The following is a 16,154-nucleotide window of genomic DNA, read 5'->3' as shown; positions in this document are numbered from 1 at the left end:
GACCTTAAAGGCCACCCAGTGCCACCCCCTGCCCGGGGCAGGGCCACCTCCCGCCAGCCCAGGTTGCCCAAAGCCCCGTCCAACCTGGCCTTGGACCCCTCCAGGGATGGGGCGGCCACAGCTTCTCTGGGCAACCTGGGCCAGGGGCTCACCACCCTCACAGCCAAGAATTTCTTCTAATATCTAACCAAAATCTCCCCTTTTTCAGCTTAAAACCGTCCCCCCTCGTCCTATGGCTCCCCTCCCTGATCCAGAGTCCCTCCCCAGCTTTCCCGGAGCCCCTTTAGGGACTGGAAGGGGCTCCAAGGTCTCCCCGGAGCCTTCTCTTCTCCAGGCTGAACCCCCCCAGCTCAGCCCGGCCCCACAGCAGAGGGGCTCCAGCCCTCCCAGCATCTCCGGGGCCTCCTCCGGCCCCGCTCCCGCAGCTCCGTGTCCTTCTGGTGCTGAGGAACGTCTCGTGCCGTATTGCCAAGCTTTATTAATTACGAGGAAAGAGCGACTCCATCTCTCGCTGTCGTCTAAAGCACGCTCCTAAGCATTACGGCTTCTTTTACTGGGTGAAAAAATATTAAAAAAATAATCCAGAAAATCAAGCAGAGAAACTAAAGCACTTGTTTCTCTCTACGGTGATGATGACGATGGTGTCCCGCGCTGGCAGGTTCACTTCTCGCCGTCGCCCGGTCTCCCTTCCTTGGCCGGTTCTTTCACACAACCACCAAGAAAAGGGCAACTTTTGGTTTTGTACGGAGGAAAATTTGGTGGTTAAGTTAAAAAACGGGCGGGGCTGGTACAGCTCCACTTTTAATATTATTGGCCTTTACGTAAATTCGGGTGGAGAATGTCCTTTTATTGACACGGAATGTCAATAAAATGTTGTTCTGTGGGAATGAGAAACAGCCGGTTGATAATGGCCAAAAACGTTGCCCTTTGCCTCCCTCCCGTTGCTCCCAATTTGTCATTTTTAACTGGGTTGTTTTTTTTTTTAAACACAGGACGTGGCCCGAGGCAAATGGGATATTGCTTCGTCAGCGGCCGCCAGCCAGCACAGCTTCGCTCCTCCGCCTGAAAGCTCTTTTGGGTGCGATTTGTGCCTTTTCACGCGACGTCCGTGCGCCGTAGAGCATCCCGAAGGAAATGCCCTTCTTCTGCCCGGGCGCGGAGTCTCCTCCCAACCGTTTGTTTTATGGGACTTCTCCTCCCTCCCTCCTCTACCTGTCGGACTTGCTGGGCGAAGAGGGGGAAGATGAAGTGAGAAAACAAGTCGAACGAGCCTCTGTCTGTCTCCGACATGCGCTTCCCTTCCCAGATCCTTCGTGGATCCAGCAAAGCTTTTCTAAACCCTCTGCTCAGCTCCCCGCCGATACAGGACCAAACCTGAGCAAATTAATGCTCCCTTTCCCCCTTTCTCCTGCTTTTTAGACCCCTTGATTCGGGAAAGAAGGGGGATGCGCGCGGCAGGATTCCCCGCAGGCTCCGTAAATGAGATTTTTGGCTACGGAGAGAGTCGGTTTCGTACAAATCTGTTGGATTTGAGAGGACAGAGCGGAGCGATGTTCGCTAAGGACGTGCGCAGCCCCGGCAGGATTGGGACAGGCGGATCTTCCGCCTGGGATGGGATTCGGCTTCCCGACGGATCGCTGCCGGGCTCTCTGCTGCCGGAGACGGCAACGGCCGTGAGCAGATAACGAGAGGTGGCAGGTCACCAGCACGGCGCCGCTGCACTCCGGCCACGGAACAACCTGCTCCTCGGCAGGATTTGTCCAAAACCTTCACTTTTCAGCAGCATAACGTGAGCAGTGACGCGAGAGATTTCTCACTTAGCGCGTGGGCGTCTGTCTCCCAAAAAAAAACCCCTCCCCCTATCGGCTTCTCAGAGGGATTCTGTTCCCGCTGCCGTTTCCCACAGCCTCTCCGTACCCCCGTGGCAGCGCTTGGGGGTTTTTTTAATGCAATTCACATTTTTAGGACTCTTTAGCGAGTCGTTCACTGAATGCCGGCCTCTGGCGGTTAGTTTTCTTCTAACTTTTTTGGTAAATACGTGACAAAGACGTCACCCTGAGGATTTTTTTTACTACTCTAGGTCCCAGGGTGCAAAAAAGAAAATGTACTTCAGTCGAGCTCGGAATATCCTTATTACGCCAACCAATTTTCCGGGTATGAACAGCCATGCGCAGGAGTAGAGCGCATTTGCCTTAAAACAATTCAATTTTTGGAAAACTAAGGTGATTTTTGGCGCAATTCTAGAATAGAGAGAGACGTTGCTGATCCGGAGATGGCGGGTGGGGACAGAGACCCCGACCGGCTCCTAAGGAGACTCTTCACCGTCCTCTTTCCTCCCCTTTTTCTTCTCCTCCGGCGTCTTCTCCACCTTGTACTTGAGGCGGCGGAAGGGGTCGGTGATGCTCCTCCTGCTCAACTCGTCAAAATCCTCCGCCAAGAGAAAATTCCGGTCCACCAGCTCGGCGGCTTCCTGCCAGTTTCGGAAGCAAGCGGGTCCCACGCGCCGGATCTCGTCCACGGCGTTGCCGACGATCACCTCCCCGTCAGGCCTCAGCACCACCACCACCGGCACCTCGGAGACGCCAAAGCGCAGCTCCAGGTCCCTGCGGGGCAAAAACGGGGCGGAAACCTCAAATCGGCGAGGGAGCCTCATCCTCCTCGCTGCTTCCTCATCCTCCTCCCCGCTCCTCATCCTCCTTGACACTCCTCATCCTTCTCGACACTCCTCACCACTCCTCATCCTCCTCAACGCTCCTCATACTCCCTGCTGCCTCCTCATCATACTCACTGCTTCCTCATCATCCTCGCTGCTTCCTCATCCTCTCCTCATCCTCCTCACCGCTCCTCATCCTCCTCGTTGCTTCCTTATCCTCCTCCCCTCTTCCTCCTCCTCACCGCTCCTCATCCTCCTCAACACTCTTCATCCTCTCCTCACCCTCCATGTCAGTCCTCATCCTCCTCCCCTCTCCTCATCCTCCTCGACACTCTTCATCCTCTCCTCATCCTCCTTGACACTCCTCCTCCTCCTCCCCGCTCCTCATCCTCTCCTCATCCTCCTCGCTGCTCCTCATCTTCCTCGCCACTCCTTGTCCTCCTTGATGCTCCTCATCCTCCTTGCGGCTTCCTCGTCCTCCTCCCCACTCTTATCCTCCTTGCAGCTTCCTCATCCTCTTCTCTTCCTCTTCGACACTCCTCATCCTCCTCACCGCTTCCTAATTCTCCTCCCCACTCTTCATCCTACTCCCTGCTCCTCATCCTCCTCGTGGCTTCCTCATTCTATTCTCTTCCTCCTTGACACTCCTCATCCTCTCCTCATCCTCCTCACTGCTCCTCATCCTCCTCCCCGCTTCCTCATCCTCCTCCCTGCTCCTCATACTCCTTGCTGCTTCCTCATCATCCTCGCTGCTTCCTCATCATCCTCGCTGCTTCTTCATCCTCCTCCCCATTCCTCATCAACACTCCTCATCCTCTCCCTGTCCTCCTTGCGGCTTCCTCATCCTCCTTGACACTCCTCATCCTCCTCACCGGGCAGGATTCCCGCGGCTGTCCCGGTGCAGGGTTACACAGAGCCCATTCGCTGATTGTAACCCGCTCGTTTGCCCGTCGCTGCTAATTAGAGCCTGACGCGGATCTCTGTGGGGCCGGGGGTTTGGACATCACCCCGGGGTACGGGAGGTGCAGGTCGGCGGCTGGGACCCGTTTTAGGCCGCTTGAAATTTTAACCTGCTCCAGTTCGCCCTCAAAAGGAGCTGGAAATAATTCTGGGTGTTAATCGCAGCTCGTTCTGTCGCTAATGAGGTTACAGTAAACACGCCGAGCGCTTCCAACCCGCCTGGCTGCATCCATCTTTCACACTACGTCTCCTGCCTGGGGCGGGGGGGCCACGGCTGACGCGGCTTTTCGAGTTATAAATAGTGCGTTATAATATCAGAATACAGAGATATCAGCAAAAAGCAAGAAGGAAGGAAGAGGAAATATTCCTTCTGCTTTATAAATAGGTGCAGCCAAACAGCTTTGGTATTTTTTCCCTTAAAACACCGCGCTGACCGCTGCAGCGGGGACTGAAAACGAGGGAAAACATCTGGAAAAAGAGTCTAAATATCTAAAAATAAAGGCGGGGGGGGGGACGCGTACCTTTTGAAGGCGTCCCCGAAGGGAACGGCCAGCCAGCGTTTCGGCATGCTCCTGAGGAACGCGCTCTGCTGCTCCTCCGTCTCGTCCCGCGACACGTACACCAGGACCAGCTGCGACGCCCGTTCCACGTAAAACTCGTCGGTCAAACGGAGGAAGAAATCCTTGAGGATGGGGGCGAACTGCCGGCACCACGGGCACTGCCCCGACCCGAAATAGAGCAGCAGCACCTTGTTCTCCAGCGCCAGGCCCAGCTCCCGCTCCGTCTCCACCTCGTCCCGCTCCCGGTTGCCCGTCAGGACCTTCCCGGTGAAGAGGGCGGCCATGGGCGATGCCGATGGACCGATCCGGTGGCCCACGGTGAGCTCTCGGTGGTGGGAAGGGATGCGGAGATCCCCGGAGCCCCCCCGGCTCCCTGCCCCCGCCGGCGGCGTTTATTGATGAGCCCGGAGCCTCCGGTAATCGGCTTAAAGGGGAGGTCAGTGCCTGGGGGGGTGGTGACAGACCCGGGGGCGTGCGGGGCCCGGGGGTGTGCGGGGTCAGGGCCACGGGAACGCGGGTGATGCGGGTCCCGGGCCGTGCCGGTCCCGGGGATGCCGGACCCGAGGGTGCGGGTCTCAGGCGGGTGCGGGTCCTGGGCCGTGCCGGTCCCGGGACGTGCCGGTCCGATCCTAGGAGTGCGGGACCTGGAGGTGCGGGTGCCGGGCCGCGGGAACGTGGGGAGTGCCGGGCCCGGGGGTGCGGGGCCCGGGCCGGTTGAACGTGGGCGGTGCGGGTCTGGGCCATGATGGACCGGGGGATGCGGGGGGGCCGTGTGAACCCAGTTATGTGGGTCCCGGGCCGTGGGAACCCGGGTGTGTCGGTGCTGGTGCCACGGAGCCCCGGGTGGTGCCGGTCCCGGGTGTGCGGGGGGGCCGTGGGAACCCGGTTATGTGGGTCCCGGGGCCGTGGGGTCCAGGGGGTGCCGTTCCCGGGCCATGGAAGCTGGATGTGCGGGTCTCGGGTGTACGGATCCCGGGGATGCCGGTCCCGGGTGTGCGTGTCCCGTGGGTGCGGCTCCCGGGGGGTGCCGGTTGTGCAGGTCCCCGGGTGTACGGATCCCGGGTGTGCGTGTCCAGAGCAGTGCCGGTCCCGGGCGGTTCCGGTGCGGACACGAACGAATTTCCCCACCGTCCGTTACCCCGGGGCGGGCACGGGCACAGACACACCCCAACCTCCCACCCCCCCCCGCCCCGGTTTTGTCGGTCCCGGCCGCCCCGCTCAGCACCCGGCACGGGCACCGGCGCCTCGCCCCGCCCCTCCGCCGCGACGTCCCCCCTGCGCCTCCCGCCTCGCCCAATCCCAGCCCGGCAGCCGCGCTCTCAGCCAATAGAAACCCGCGCTTCCCGCCGTCCTGCCCCTCCCCTCAGTGACGGGTGCGTGCGGGGCGGGGCTTCGCCTCAGGCGGCGGCTGAGGCGGGAGAGGGCGCAGCCGGTGGGACCGGGGCCGGGCGGCGGCGGCGGGGGCGGCCCGGGGCGGCCTCCTCCCCTGGCCCCATGCACCCGGCGGGGGTCTGCGCCGCCTCCCTGGGCTCCCTGGGGCTGCTGCGGCTGCTGGGGGCTCCCTGGCCATGGAGCCTGGCCGCCACGCTGGGCGTCTGCCTGGGCGGCGGGGGATGGCGGCTGCTGCGGCTGATCTACAGGACGGCGCCGAGGGACCTCTTGTGAGTGCGGAGCCCGGGGGGGGGGATGGGGGGGGAGCGGGGACCCGGTACATCGCAGCCCCCCGCCAGCTTTGGAGGGAGGGGGGAAGCCGGCCGTGAGCCGGCAACGTGCGCTGGTAGCCCGGAAAACCACCGGCAACCTGGGCCACCGTCCCCAGCAGGGCGAGGCGGGGGGATTCTGCCCCTCTGCTCCGCTCTGGGGAGACCCCCCTGCAGCGCTGCCTTCGGCTCTGGGGCCATGGGAAGGACACGGAGCTGTGGGAGCGGGGCCGGAGGAGGCCCCGGAGATGCTGGGAGGGCTGGAGCCCCTCTGCTGTGGGGCCGGGCTGAGCTGGGGGGGTTCAGCCTGGAGAAGAGAAGGCTCCAGGGAGACCTTGGAGCCCCTTCCAGTCCCTAAAGGGGCTCCGGGAAAGCCGGGGAGGGACTCTGGATCAGGGAGGGGAGCCGTGGGACGAGGGGGGATGGGTTTAAACTGAAAAAGGGGAGATTTAGAGCAGATGTAGAAATTCTTCACGTTGAGGGTGGTGAGTCCCTGGCCCAGGTTGCCCAGAGAAGCTGTGGCTGCCCCATCCCTGGAGGGGTCCAAGGCCAGGTTGGCCGGGGCTTGGAGCAACCTGGGCTGGGTAGAGACGTCCCTGCTCATGGCAAGGGGTGGGACTCGATGGCCTCTGAAGTTCCCTTCCAACCCAAACCATCCTGCGATTCTAAGGGGCGAGGGCCAGCGGCAGGTCGAGTTCGCTGCCTTTAAAGCTGAGCCATGTTGGGTTTTAACCGTTTTTACTCGCTGGCCTCCCTGCACGCAGACGGTGGTTGGAAGGGCTCAACCTGGAAGGGAGCGAGCAAACGGACATGGGATGCTCGTGGGATGCACGCCACGGCTCACCCGTGGAAGAGGAGTCACTGAGCTTAAAGAGAGGGTCGATCCGTCTTAAAATACGTAGTCTAAACTAAGGGGTTGCGGTATAAAGAGCAGTAAGTCTCCCACAGCTTCCCCATCTCCTGGGAGTCCCTCGCCATCGCATTTAGTTTGGTGTTTTTCAGGCCTTCGCGAGGATGTGCCTTTATTCCAAAGGATTTAGGGCTCCTGCGATTGCCAGCTTCGCTGTGGCTGTCACTCTGCTTTGAAGAGCTGTTTCCTCCCGATTGCCCGGCAAGCTGGGAATAACGGCAGCAAATAAACCGGGCAGAATAAAGCCCTTTAAGTATCTGGAAAGTGCAGCTCAGCAGTGAAAAGGCTCCTCTGTTCTGTATTTGGCACGGCGCGGGGTAAGGTCACCCCGCTCGGCCTGACCACTGCCAACAGCTCGTTTCTGAAGCGCACCCTTCCCCCGCCTGCCAGCCTTCGCCGAGTGAGGCTCCTGCTCGTGACATCCAGTCGTGAGACTTGCAGGGTTGTTGGTGGTTTTTTGTTTTTTTTTTTTTTACGTGCTAATATTAAATGACCTTTCAAGTTTCTGGGGCTTCTTCCAAAGCCTTGTTGCACAACAATTTCCTATTTTAATGGTGGAAAATTACCGCCTCCATCGTCCTACCTCCAGGAAGGAAACAGGATCCTCAGACCTGCTGTCCTCGTTTCGCTGGCGGTGTTATGGTAGTAATTTTATCTAATAAATTTATTTTCGTATCTAAGTTATAACTGAGAGCCAGCGCGCCCCTAAAGATAGTTTCCTCCAGGACAACACGAGACAGCTGAATTTCAGACAACAACTTTCGCTGCCATCCAGCTTGAACTGTGTCGAGGTTTAACTTGCAGCTGCTACCTTGGAGACTTAAAATAATTATGTAAATTACGGAAGGGGGGGGAGGGGAAATAAAAAGCAGGCCCATTAGAACAATCTGGTTTGTTCTTTTATTGAGCATTTGCTTTTTGTGGTATCGGGTATCCACAGAGGCAGTAATTCTTTCCTTGATAAGGCACCACCGTCTTTAAAGGAGCTCGCCACCCAAGAATTATTTATTTATTATTATTAAAATTTATGCTTTCTGCCTGGTAGCATTCAGATAGCCTTGCTTCCTATCCTCCCAGGACTGCGGCAGAGACTGACTCACAGGAAAACACGCCTGCGAGCAACGCACCCGAGTCCTCTCCTCTCCTGGGTGAAAGGGGAAGCCTCTGGCTTTGTTTTCTTGGAGCCAAAGCCACACGTTGTTGTTATCAAAGGACCCGGGTTGTCTTTGTCCTTTTAGCGCTTGCGGATCCTGAATTGTAAGAAATTGCGCAAAGATGCTGCGAAATGTCCTGGCAAGAAAGGCGCTTCCCGCCCGAAGCGTGTTGCTCCCATTTGAGCTAAAAACAATGGTTGCCGGGTCCTGGTTTTTTAGGATGGCGCAAAACATCGGGGAAAAAATGTCATTTACCCTCTTGTTTGAATCAGTGTCGATGTGAAGATGGATTCACTGTGTTTTATAGCGTGGAAAGTACCGGAAGAGTTGCTGTATACTGTTTATTTACCATAATGTTAAAATAGCCGTCCCTTGCTGTAGAGCAGCAGTGATTCCAAGTTCCAGTTTCAGGGTAACATTTCGACTGTCCAAAGGAGGAGGACACAAGGGCACGTGTGGAGCACGTGTGTCCTGCCCACATCCCTTCTAGTTCGGAAATTGTGCTGAAAATTAAGTTTTTTTTTCTGCTCTTTCTTTGCTGCAGCGGCCTCTCGGTGCTGTTACGAGTCAAGTACAAGTTGCGAAGGCATCAAAAAGCCAAAAGCACCATCCCCAAGATGTTCCAGGATGTTGTCCGCAGGCACCCTGACAAAGTGGCCCTGATTTACGAGGCCACTGGGGAGCAGTGGACCTTCAGGAGGCTGGATGAGTATTCCAACGCCGTGGCTAACTACTTCTACCAGCAAGGCTTCCGGCTGGGGGACGTCATTGCCATCTTCATGGAGAGCCGCCCCGAGTTTGTCGGCCTCTGGCTAGGGATGGCAAAAATCGGCATCGAGGCGGCGCTAATCAACTTCAACTTGCGCTTGGATTCTCTGGTTTACTGCGTGACGACGTCGGGTGCAAAAGCCGTGATCTTCGGAGGGGAGCTGTCTTCAGGTGAGCCCTTCGGGTGTTCGTGCGCCTCGTGGGCAACTCGGGAACCGTTCGCTTGGTCTTGAAGGAGGCAGAGATTGAGTAAAACTAAAAACAAAAAGGCAGCTGGCTGTAGTAAAAGCTAGGGAAAATGGTAAATCTCCCGATTACAAAAGGCAGAAGCGTTCAGTTAGTACCCGAGGCTAAAAGAGGAGCGGTGTTTTGAGGAGAGGGTTCGGGAGCTCGGTTCCATCTGCCGGCATCTTCCTGATTTCGGGGTGCCTGAACCGATCTCGCTGATTTGCTCTTGTTTCGTTTCATTTGTCAGAGCTGCATCAGGAGCCTTGTGCTTCATTGAGAAGAGGCGATACGTGCCCCAAGGCGTATTTTTCTCTTTTGCTCTGTTAATACTCTTTGCTTACTGCCGTGCTTTCTGCTGCGGGATAGGTCTGTTAGCAGCTGCTGATTTTTAAATACACCCCTACTTCTCTAATGAACCCTGTTAATGATGATTATTGTTAGAGCCAATGGTTTATTATTCTGAATTGTCTCCTTGGAACCGTTCTGGATCATTTGAAGATCATGATGTGGTCATGGGGAGAGGCAATTTCACGTAGGTTTTTTTTTGTTAGGGCTTTTACTGGGCCCAGGTCAGTCTGACCGCACTGATGCAGGTGTTGTCGGGTGCGACGTAAGTATTTGAAAGGTTCTTCAGGTCCTTCCATGGTTTTGGGGCACAATAAGACGTTACACAGATTATTCTTGCCGCTACCTAGAGCATTCTGTTTGTTGCGAAAGCCACTTGCTTTGTCTTGCAGCAATATCCGAAGTGAACGGGATGTTGGGGAAGAACATGGCAAAATTCTGCTCCGGTGACTACAACCCGGGTGTCGTTCCTGTGGAGACCAAACATCTGGATCCTCTTCTGAGCACCGCCTCGAAATCGCCCCCGGCTCAGGTTCCAGTCAAAGGTTTAGATGGTAATTTTATCGACGATTTTTATTTCTCCACGCGATGTGTGCGAGAGCTGGACCAGGCGACAGCAAAACGAGAAAACTAAGCAAGATGGGGGGGATTAAATCAACCCAGTTTGGGCTCACAAATAGAAGAAAGGAGGGGGGAAAAAAAAGGAAAAAAGAAATAAATCCTGGTTCCAGGGTACTCTGGGTTAAGTCTCTCATTGTTTGAGATTTCCGAGCTTTATGTGCCTCATGTATTTAGTACCTGGAGGAGGAGATTGGTCTGTCCACTTTGTCTGTAGCCTTTGACAGCCTGTATTACCTTCCCCCACGGCTGACTCGTGGTGTAATTAAAATCTTTCCTTGTAATACGGCTGTGGGGAAGAGGCGTTTTGGTGGATTTGGGATTCAGGAAGGGAAGACGCTAGCTGGCCTCCAGTCTGTATTCCCTACTTTAAGACAATTAAGAGCATCTGAGATCCCTGAGGCGTGAGGCTCCGTTTTCGTACTTTGTTTAGTGATACTGCTAGAAGCTTTTCCTTTAGATTATTATTTCTTTTTCAATCACAGCCTTAGATACCTGCCCCACCTTCAGACGCAGGCTGAGACCTTCCCTCTAGACTGGTTGGAGTTAATGTCCGACCTGGGGAGTTAATCTAGTCCCAGGATGATTTGCGTAAAGGCGTACAGGTTGGGTTCTCAGAGCTCTGCAAACTCCGTTACGCGTTCCTGTATCTGCCGTTGTGGACGACAGGGAGATTCTCCATCGGGCTGCAATTCCGCGCTTGTATCGGCCTTCACAGCTGACTGTCCCCTGCGCTGTCACCCGTTCGAAGCCGTTCCTCTGCAAACAAAGCCTAAAACGCAAGCCAAACCCTGTGGGGCTTTTCTCAAGCCGTTGGGAAGGGTCTGTCTGATGCCCGTTTCTGTTCTTCTAGATCGGCTCTTCTACATCTACACTTCAGGAACCACGGGAATGCCCAAAGCCGCCATCGTGGTGCACAGCAGGTGAGGACGCGAGGAGGTGCTTCCCTCTGGAGGTGCTTTTCTCATCACGAAGCCCCAGGTTTTACCTTCCTCGCTCGCTCAGCCTGCGCTGCCTTCTTGCAGGTATTACCGTATCGCTGCCTTCGGTTACTACGCCTACAAAATGCACCCAGAGGACGTCCTCTACAACTGCCTCCCCCTCTATCATTCTGCAGGTAAGCGTCCTCCTCCTGGGAGGCAGAGGAGAGGCGGCGGCCTCCCCCTTGGCTGCTCCTTCGTCCATCCTTGGGACCGAACGGCCCCGGGATGGTGGGAGCTTTCCCCGCGATCCTTCTTTTCCAGGTAACATCATGGGAGTTGGCCAGTGTCTAATCCACGGCCTCACCGTGGTGATCAGGAAGAAGTTCTCGGCCAGTCGCTTCTGGGACGACTGCGTGAAATACAGATGCACGGTGAGGGCTCTTTGGTGCTCCACGCCAGAGCGCCGGGTTCGCTGCTTAATTAGTGACCTCCAGATAATTCCCCGTCCCTTCTCAGACATGGAGGTGCCCGCGCAAAGGCGTCTTCAGGTTGCCAGTGCCGCTTTAGGTGTGCAGGACTCTAGGAAAGGTCTTTCATCCGGCTTTTCCTGCTTCCTCGTTGCGCGGTTGTCAAGACCAGCTTTGAAAATGTGAATTTGCATCCCTTACTGTTGTGGGAAAGCTCTGCCAGAATTCATCCGTGTTAGGAATCCCTGCCGAGGAATTCTCTTGGCGGTTCATAGCCCATAAACATCTATTTGTCTTTGTGTCAACATTACCTTCTAATTTAAGCAGCTTTCTCCTCCCTGGCGTTTATCTTGCCCTTCCCACCCCGGCAGTATTTATAGCTGGTAATTGGATCTCCGCGCGGGCTGCCTTTTGCTGGGTCAAGCTGTTCGTCTACGATTGACCCCAAATCTTTCAGAGCTTTTTTAGTCACCTATTAAAGCACAAGGGTTTTTCTTTATATCAATATCTTCATTCACGCTGAGGGATCCCTCCCGTGCTCTTTTCTGGTGGGTTCCAGGGGGCCCTGGTTTTATCTTTTGTGGCGAAAAATCCCACCTTGAACTTGCCAAACCTCACAGTTTATTAAAATGCCTGATGCGTCTCGCTCCACGAGGTACGCTGGCGCCGGTGGCCTCGTGGTCGGCTTTTTCCAGGGCGTTGTAAGCGTCGCCTGAAGCCTGAGCTATGTTTTTGTGTTTACTGCTTCAGATTATTCAGTATATCGGGGAAATCTGCAGGTATCTTCTGAATCAGCCGGTCCGAGAGTCAGAAACCCAACACTGCGTGCGGCTGGCGGTGGGCAATGGTTTGAGACCCACCATATGGGAGGACTTCACAAAGCGCTTCGGAGTTAAGCAGATCGGAGAGTTCTACGGAGCCACGGAGTGCAACTGCAGCATTGCCAACCTGGACGGGAAGGTGAGGAGGAGGAGGGTACTGCGAGGGGCTGGGAGGCAGCACAGAAGGGAGAAAAACCTCTGCTGGCTTCCCTGACGCCTCCTCGTTTTTTCGCAGGGAGCTAAATTGGTAATTAGAGGTGACGTGCACAAAAACGTGGGGAAAATCTTAACTGGTTTGGTTTTGGTTTTTGGTTTTTTTCCTGTCTTTTGGAAGGTCGGTGCCTGTGGCTTCAACAGTCGGATTTTGCCCAATGTTTATCCCATTCGTTTGGTGAAGGTAAACGAGGACACGATGGAGCTGATCCGGGATTCCAGGGGGCTGTGTATCCCCTGTCGCCCAGGTGAGAGTTAACTCAAACCAATCCATCGCCGCTTTTTGTTCTAAAAATATATATCTAATAAGCTCTGGCTGGTTTAAGGGGTTTCTAGTGTCGTGCACGGGTTTCCGCTTCAGTCCTTTCCTCCAAAAATGGATTGGTTCAACAACTGAACATCTTTTGGTGGGCGCAAAGTTTAGGTTGGCGTGATGCGTTGGCGTCACCTTGCCTTGCTGCCGTTCCCTGCAGGAGAGCCCGGGCTGCTGGTCGGTCAGATCAACCAGCAGGATCCCCTGCGTCGCTTCGACGGCTACGTCAGCGAGAGTGCCACCAACAAGAAGATCGCTTACAACGTGCTTCGGAAAGGGGACCAGGCGTACCTTTCAGGTATTGCGGGCGTTCCTGCCGCAGAGGTGGTCTCGAGAGGCCGAAATCCCGGGATTTGTGAGAGGAATCACAGACCGGTTGGGGTTGGAAGGGCCTTCTGGAGATCATCTCCTCCAACCCCCTGCCGGAGCAGGGTCACCCAGAGCAGGCGGCACAGGAACGCGTCCAGGCGGGTTTGGAATATCTCCAAGAGCAGGAGACTCCGCAGCCCCTCTGGGCACAGCCTGTGCCAGGGCTCTGCCAACCGCAAAGTGAAATTTCCCGTATTTCCCGTGTTCCAGTTTGTGCCCATTGCCCCTTGTCCTGTCGCTGGGCACGGCTGGAAAGAGTCTGGCCCCGTCCTCTTTGGCCCCGTCCTCTTTACACCCGCCCTTTCAGTACTGATGAGCTGATCTTAAAGGTCTTTTCCGATGTAAATGATTCTCTGATGAACAGATGCATTAGTGTTTTGAAGTTGCCAGCTGTTGAGCTGCTCTGGATTTAGTAAAAAATGAACACTTTGAAGAGGGAGGGACTTCTTTTTTTTTTTTTTTTTTTTTCTTTTCTCCCCTGTCCTTTTCCTACTGCTGCCTCTCTCCGCTAACGAGGAGGTGCGGTGCACGGCGGTGGGAAGTCACCAAGGCGTTTCTGCGCTCTCCTGGGAAGAAGAGGGCGGCGGGGCAGCCCCGCGCTAACGAACGCGAGTCCCGAGGTGGTTTTTGGTGTCTCCCCCCCTCCCAGGAGACGTGTTGGTGATGGACGAGCTCGGTTACATGTACTTCAAAGATCGCAGCGGGGACACCTTCCGATGGCGAGGGGAGAACGTCTCCACCACCGAGGTGGAGGGAGCCTTGAGTCACATCCTCAACCAGACGGACGTTGCGGTGTACGGAGTGGAAGTTCCGGGTAAAACGTCGAGTCGGAGCTCTCGGGACTTGGGGAGAAAGAAAAATATTAGGCAAATGTACCAGATGTGTGTCAGAATGGGTGGAAATCGGTCCCCTCTGTTGTAACCAGGCCCCCAGGAATGAAAAGATACACCAGAGTCAAAGGGTGGGGTTTGATGCGTTTATTCTGAGCCGTAGAAATAACTGGAGATCCAGTGGCGCAATCGTCACTTCTGTCTTAAAAAAGGGAAGGTTTTTGTGACGTGAGCTTTGCAGAAGCTCTTGGGGTGAAAAGACCATTCCGTGGGTGTGTGGGCCCGTAAATAGAATCGTGGAATGGTTTGGGTGGGAAGGGACCTTAGAGACCCCCCAGTGCCACCCCGTGCCCTGGGCAGGGCCACCTCCCGCCAGCCCAGGTTGCCCAAAGCCCCATCCAACCTGGCCTTGAACCCCTCCAGGGATGGGGCAGCCACAGCTTCTCTATTCTGGCATCTCACCACCCTCAGAGTGAAGAATTTCTTCTAATATCTCCCCTAAATCTCCCCTTTTTCAGTTTAAACCCATCCCCCCTCGTCCCATGGCTCCCCTCCCTGATCCAGAGTCCCTCCCCAGCTTTCCCGGAGCCCCTTTAGAGACTGGAAGGGGCTCCAAGGTCTCCCCGGAGCCTTCTCTTCTCCAGGCTGAACCCCCCCAGCTCAGCCCGGCCCCACAGCAGAGGGGCTCCAGCCCTCGGATCATCTCCGGGGCCTCCTCCGGCCCCGCTCCCACAGCTCCGCGTCCTTCCCATGGCCCCAGAGCCGGAGGCAGAGCCGCAGGGGGGGGTCTCCCCAGAGTGGAGCAGAGGGGCAGAATCCCCCCCCTCGCCCTGCGGGGGATGGCAGCCCAGGATGGTTAATCTTGGAGTCACGGAGGAGCCGGGGGTTGAGGGCGCAGGGATGGAACTGAGTGCGTGTTGTGGGCGTGTTGGCCGGGAAGGTGCCCTTGGTGGCACTCGGCCTTGAGTTTTTATCATGGTGAATGTGAGAGAAACCTGGAGAAAAGGAGAATTGGGTCAGCCTTGAGGGGGGGCGGCCACGACTAAGGGCTGAGGGGACGCGTTGGCAGTGAGCCTCTGCTACGAAATCGGGTTTTCCTCAGCACGTTTGCGCTTCACCGTTGAAGAGACACGGGGTGGTGGGGGGGAAACACCTGCATCTCCTCAAAGTTCCTTATTTCCGCGCTCTGCTCCTCTCTTTCAGGGGTGGAGGGCAAAGCCGGGATGGCGGCCATCGCCGACCCCACGGCTAAAGTCAACCCCAACGTCCTCTACCAGGAGCTGCAGAAGGTGCTGCCCCCCTACGCCCGGCCCGTCTTCCTCCGCCTCCTCCCCCAGGTCGACACCACAGGTATCCGCTCCCCGCGGCGGCCTCCCGGCATTTTTGTCTGCTTCGGGGCAATAAAAAAAAAAAAAAAAAAAAACAAACCCTCTCCCAGCTTCGAGCACGGCGGGCGCGGAAGCAGCGCTAGTCAAAATGATGATTTTTAGTGAAGTCTTCAAAAGAAATCAGCTCGTTCCAGGCCTTTATTGAAAAGAAAGGGGGGTCACATTCCTCTATATCGATCTATATCTCATCCGCCCTCCGTTCCCCTTCCCAGGGTTTTATTCCAGTGCGTTATCGGCCCGGTCAGACGCTAATTGGCTGTTGCGGTTTCTTTTTTCCATTTTCCAGGAATTTTACCCGATTCTTTTACCAGCCTCTGCCTGAGGAGGAGTAAAAATTGCACCAAGTTGCTGTAAGAACTCCCCTAACGATGAGGGACGGTTAACGAGTTGCTAAAATTCTTAGGCAAAACCATGCAGTAGAAAGAAAACACCACCCGTGACGTTTCCTCCTCGCTTTAAGCAGGCTTTTTGCTGCCAAATATCTATAATTTGTTTATTTTCCTCTTTTTGAAGGTACATTTAAGATTCAGAAAACCCGCTTACAGAGGGAAGGATTCGATACAACCTCGGACCGGTTGTATTTTCTGGATCTAAAGCTGGGAAAATACGTTCCTCTGGACGAATGCCTTTACGAAAAGATTTGTTCTGGAAAAGCCGCTTTATGATCTGCTCCGGATTCAGCATTTTTTTTTTTCCCCGCGGGGAAAACCCCTGACTCATGGGAGGGCTGCGGCGCTGGCGGGAAGCGATGGATTCCTGCACCCTCCTTCCGTGGGGGTCTCCCCCCCCTCAAGCACATTAATCCGCCGCCCGCTGACGCCCCGTTAACCTGCCCCGATGCCGATAGAGTGTATTTTTGTAACCACTACCTGCCACGGCCATATTTATTTACGGAGATACCTGTGCCCTGTGGGGGGGGGGGGCTTCTCTCTTA

The 16,154-nt window shown here is 55.8% G+C and overlaps 2 protein-coding genes across 2 annotated transcripts; one reads left to right on the top strand and one right to left on the bottom strand.

Moving 5' to 3' along the window:
* Positions 1-991: 991 nt before the first annotated feature.
* Positions 992-4,592, bottom strand: NXNL1 (nucleoredoxin like 1). The gene is made up of 2 exons (XM_063318940.1): positions 4,135-4,592; positions 992-2,603 (listed from the first exon to the last, which is right to left on the bottom strand). Exons 1-2 carry the CDS (start codon positions 4,455-4,457, stop codon positions 2,306-2,308), a joined length of 621 nt encoding a protein of 206 aa, XP_063175010.1. The 5' UTR covers positions 4,458-4,592; the 3' UTR covers positions 992-2,305.
* A 964-nt stretch (positions 4,593-5,556) lies between these two features.
* Positions 5,557-16,152, top strand: SLC27A1 (solute carrier family 27 member 1). The gene is made up of 12 exons (XM_063318912.1): positions 5,557-5,834; positions 8,482-8,876; positions 9,671-9,832; positions 10,750-10,819; positions 10,922-11,013; positions 11,141-11,250; positions 12,037-12,246; positions 12,442-12,568; positions 12,794-12,931; positions 13,652-13,816; positions 15,036-15,182; positions 15,734-16,152. Exons 1-12 carry the CDS (start codon positions 5,668-5,670, stop codon positions 15,883-15,885), a joined length of 1,935 nt encoding a protein of 644 aa, XP_063174982.1. The 5' UTR covers positions 5,557-5,667; the 3' UTR covers positions 15,886-16,152.
* Positions 16,153-16,154: the final 2 nt, after the last annotated feature.

Source organism: Chroicocephalus ridibundus, chromosome 29, assembly GCF_963924245.1.
Source record: "Chroicocephalus ridibundus chromosome 29, bChrRid1.1, whole genome shotgun sequence".
NCBI lineage: Eukaryota > Metazoa > Chordata > Aves > Charadriiformes > Laridae > Chroicocephalus > Chroicocephalus ridibundus.
Note: the sequence above shows the minus strand (reverse complement) of the source record. Positions and strands in the feature narration are given on the sequence as shown.

Bases quoted from the DNA above. Each gene is read 5' to 3' on its own strand.
- NXNL1 (XM_063318940.1), bottom strand. From the start codon at position 4,457: ATGGCCGCCCTCTTCACCGGGAAGGTCCTGACGGGCAACCGGGAGCGG. The intron at 2,604-4,134 runs GTACGCGTCCCC...TTTGCCCCGCAG, and splicing joins TTCGGGGACGCCTTCAAAAG to GGACCTGGAGCTGCGCTTTG.
- SLC27A1 (XM_063318912.1), top strand. From the start codon at position 5,668: ATGCACCCGGCGGGGGTCTGCGCCGCCTCCCTGGGCTCCCTGGGGCTG. The intron at 11,251-12,036 runs GTGAGGGCTCTT...TTACTGCTTCAG, and splicing joins GCGTGAAATACAGATGCACG to ATTATTCAGTATATCGGGGA. The intron at 12,247-12,441 runs GTGAGGAGGAGG...GTCTTTTGGAAG, and splicing joins TTGCCAACCTGGACGGGAAG to GTCGGTGCCTGTGGCTTCAA.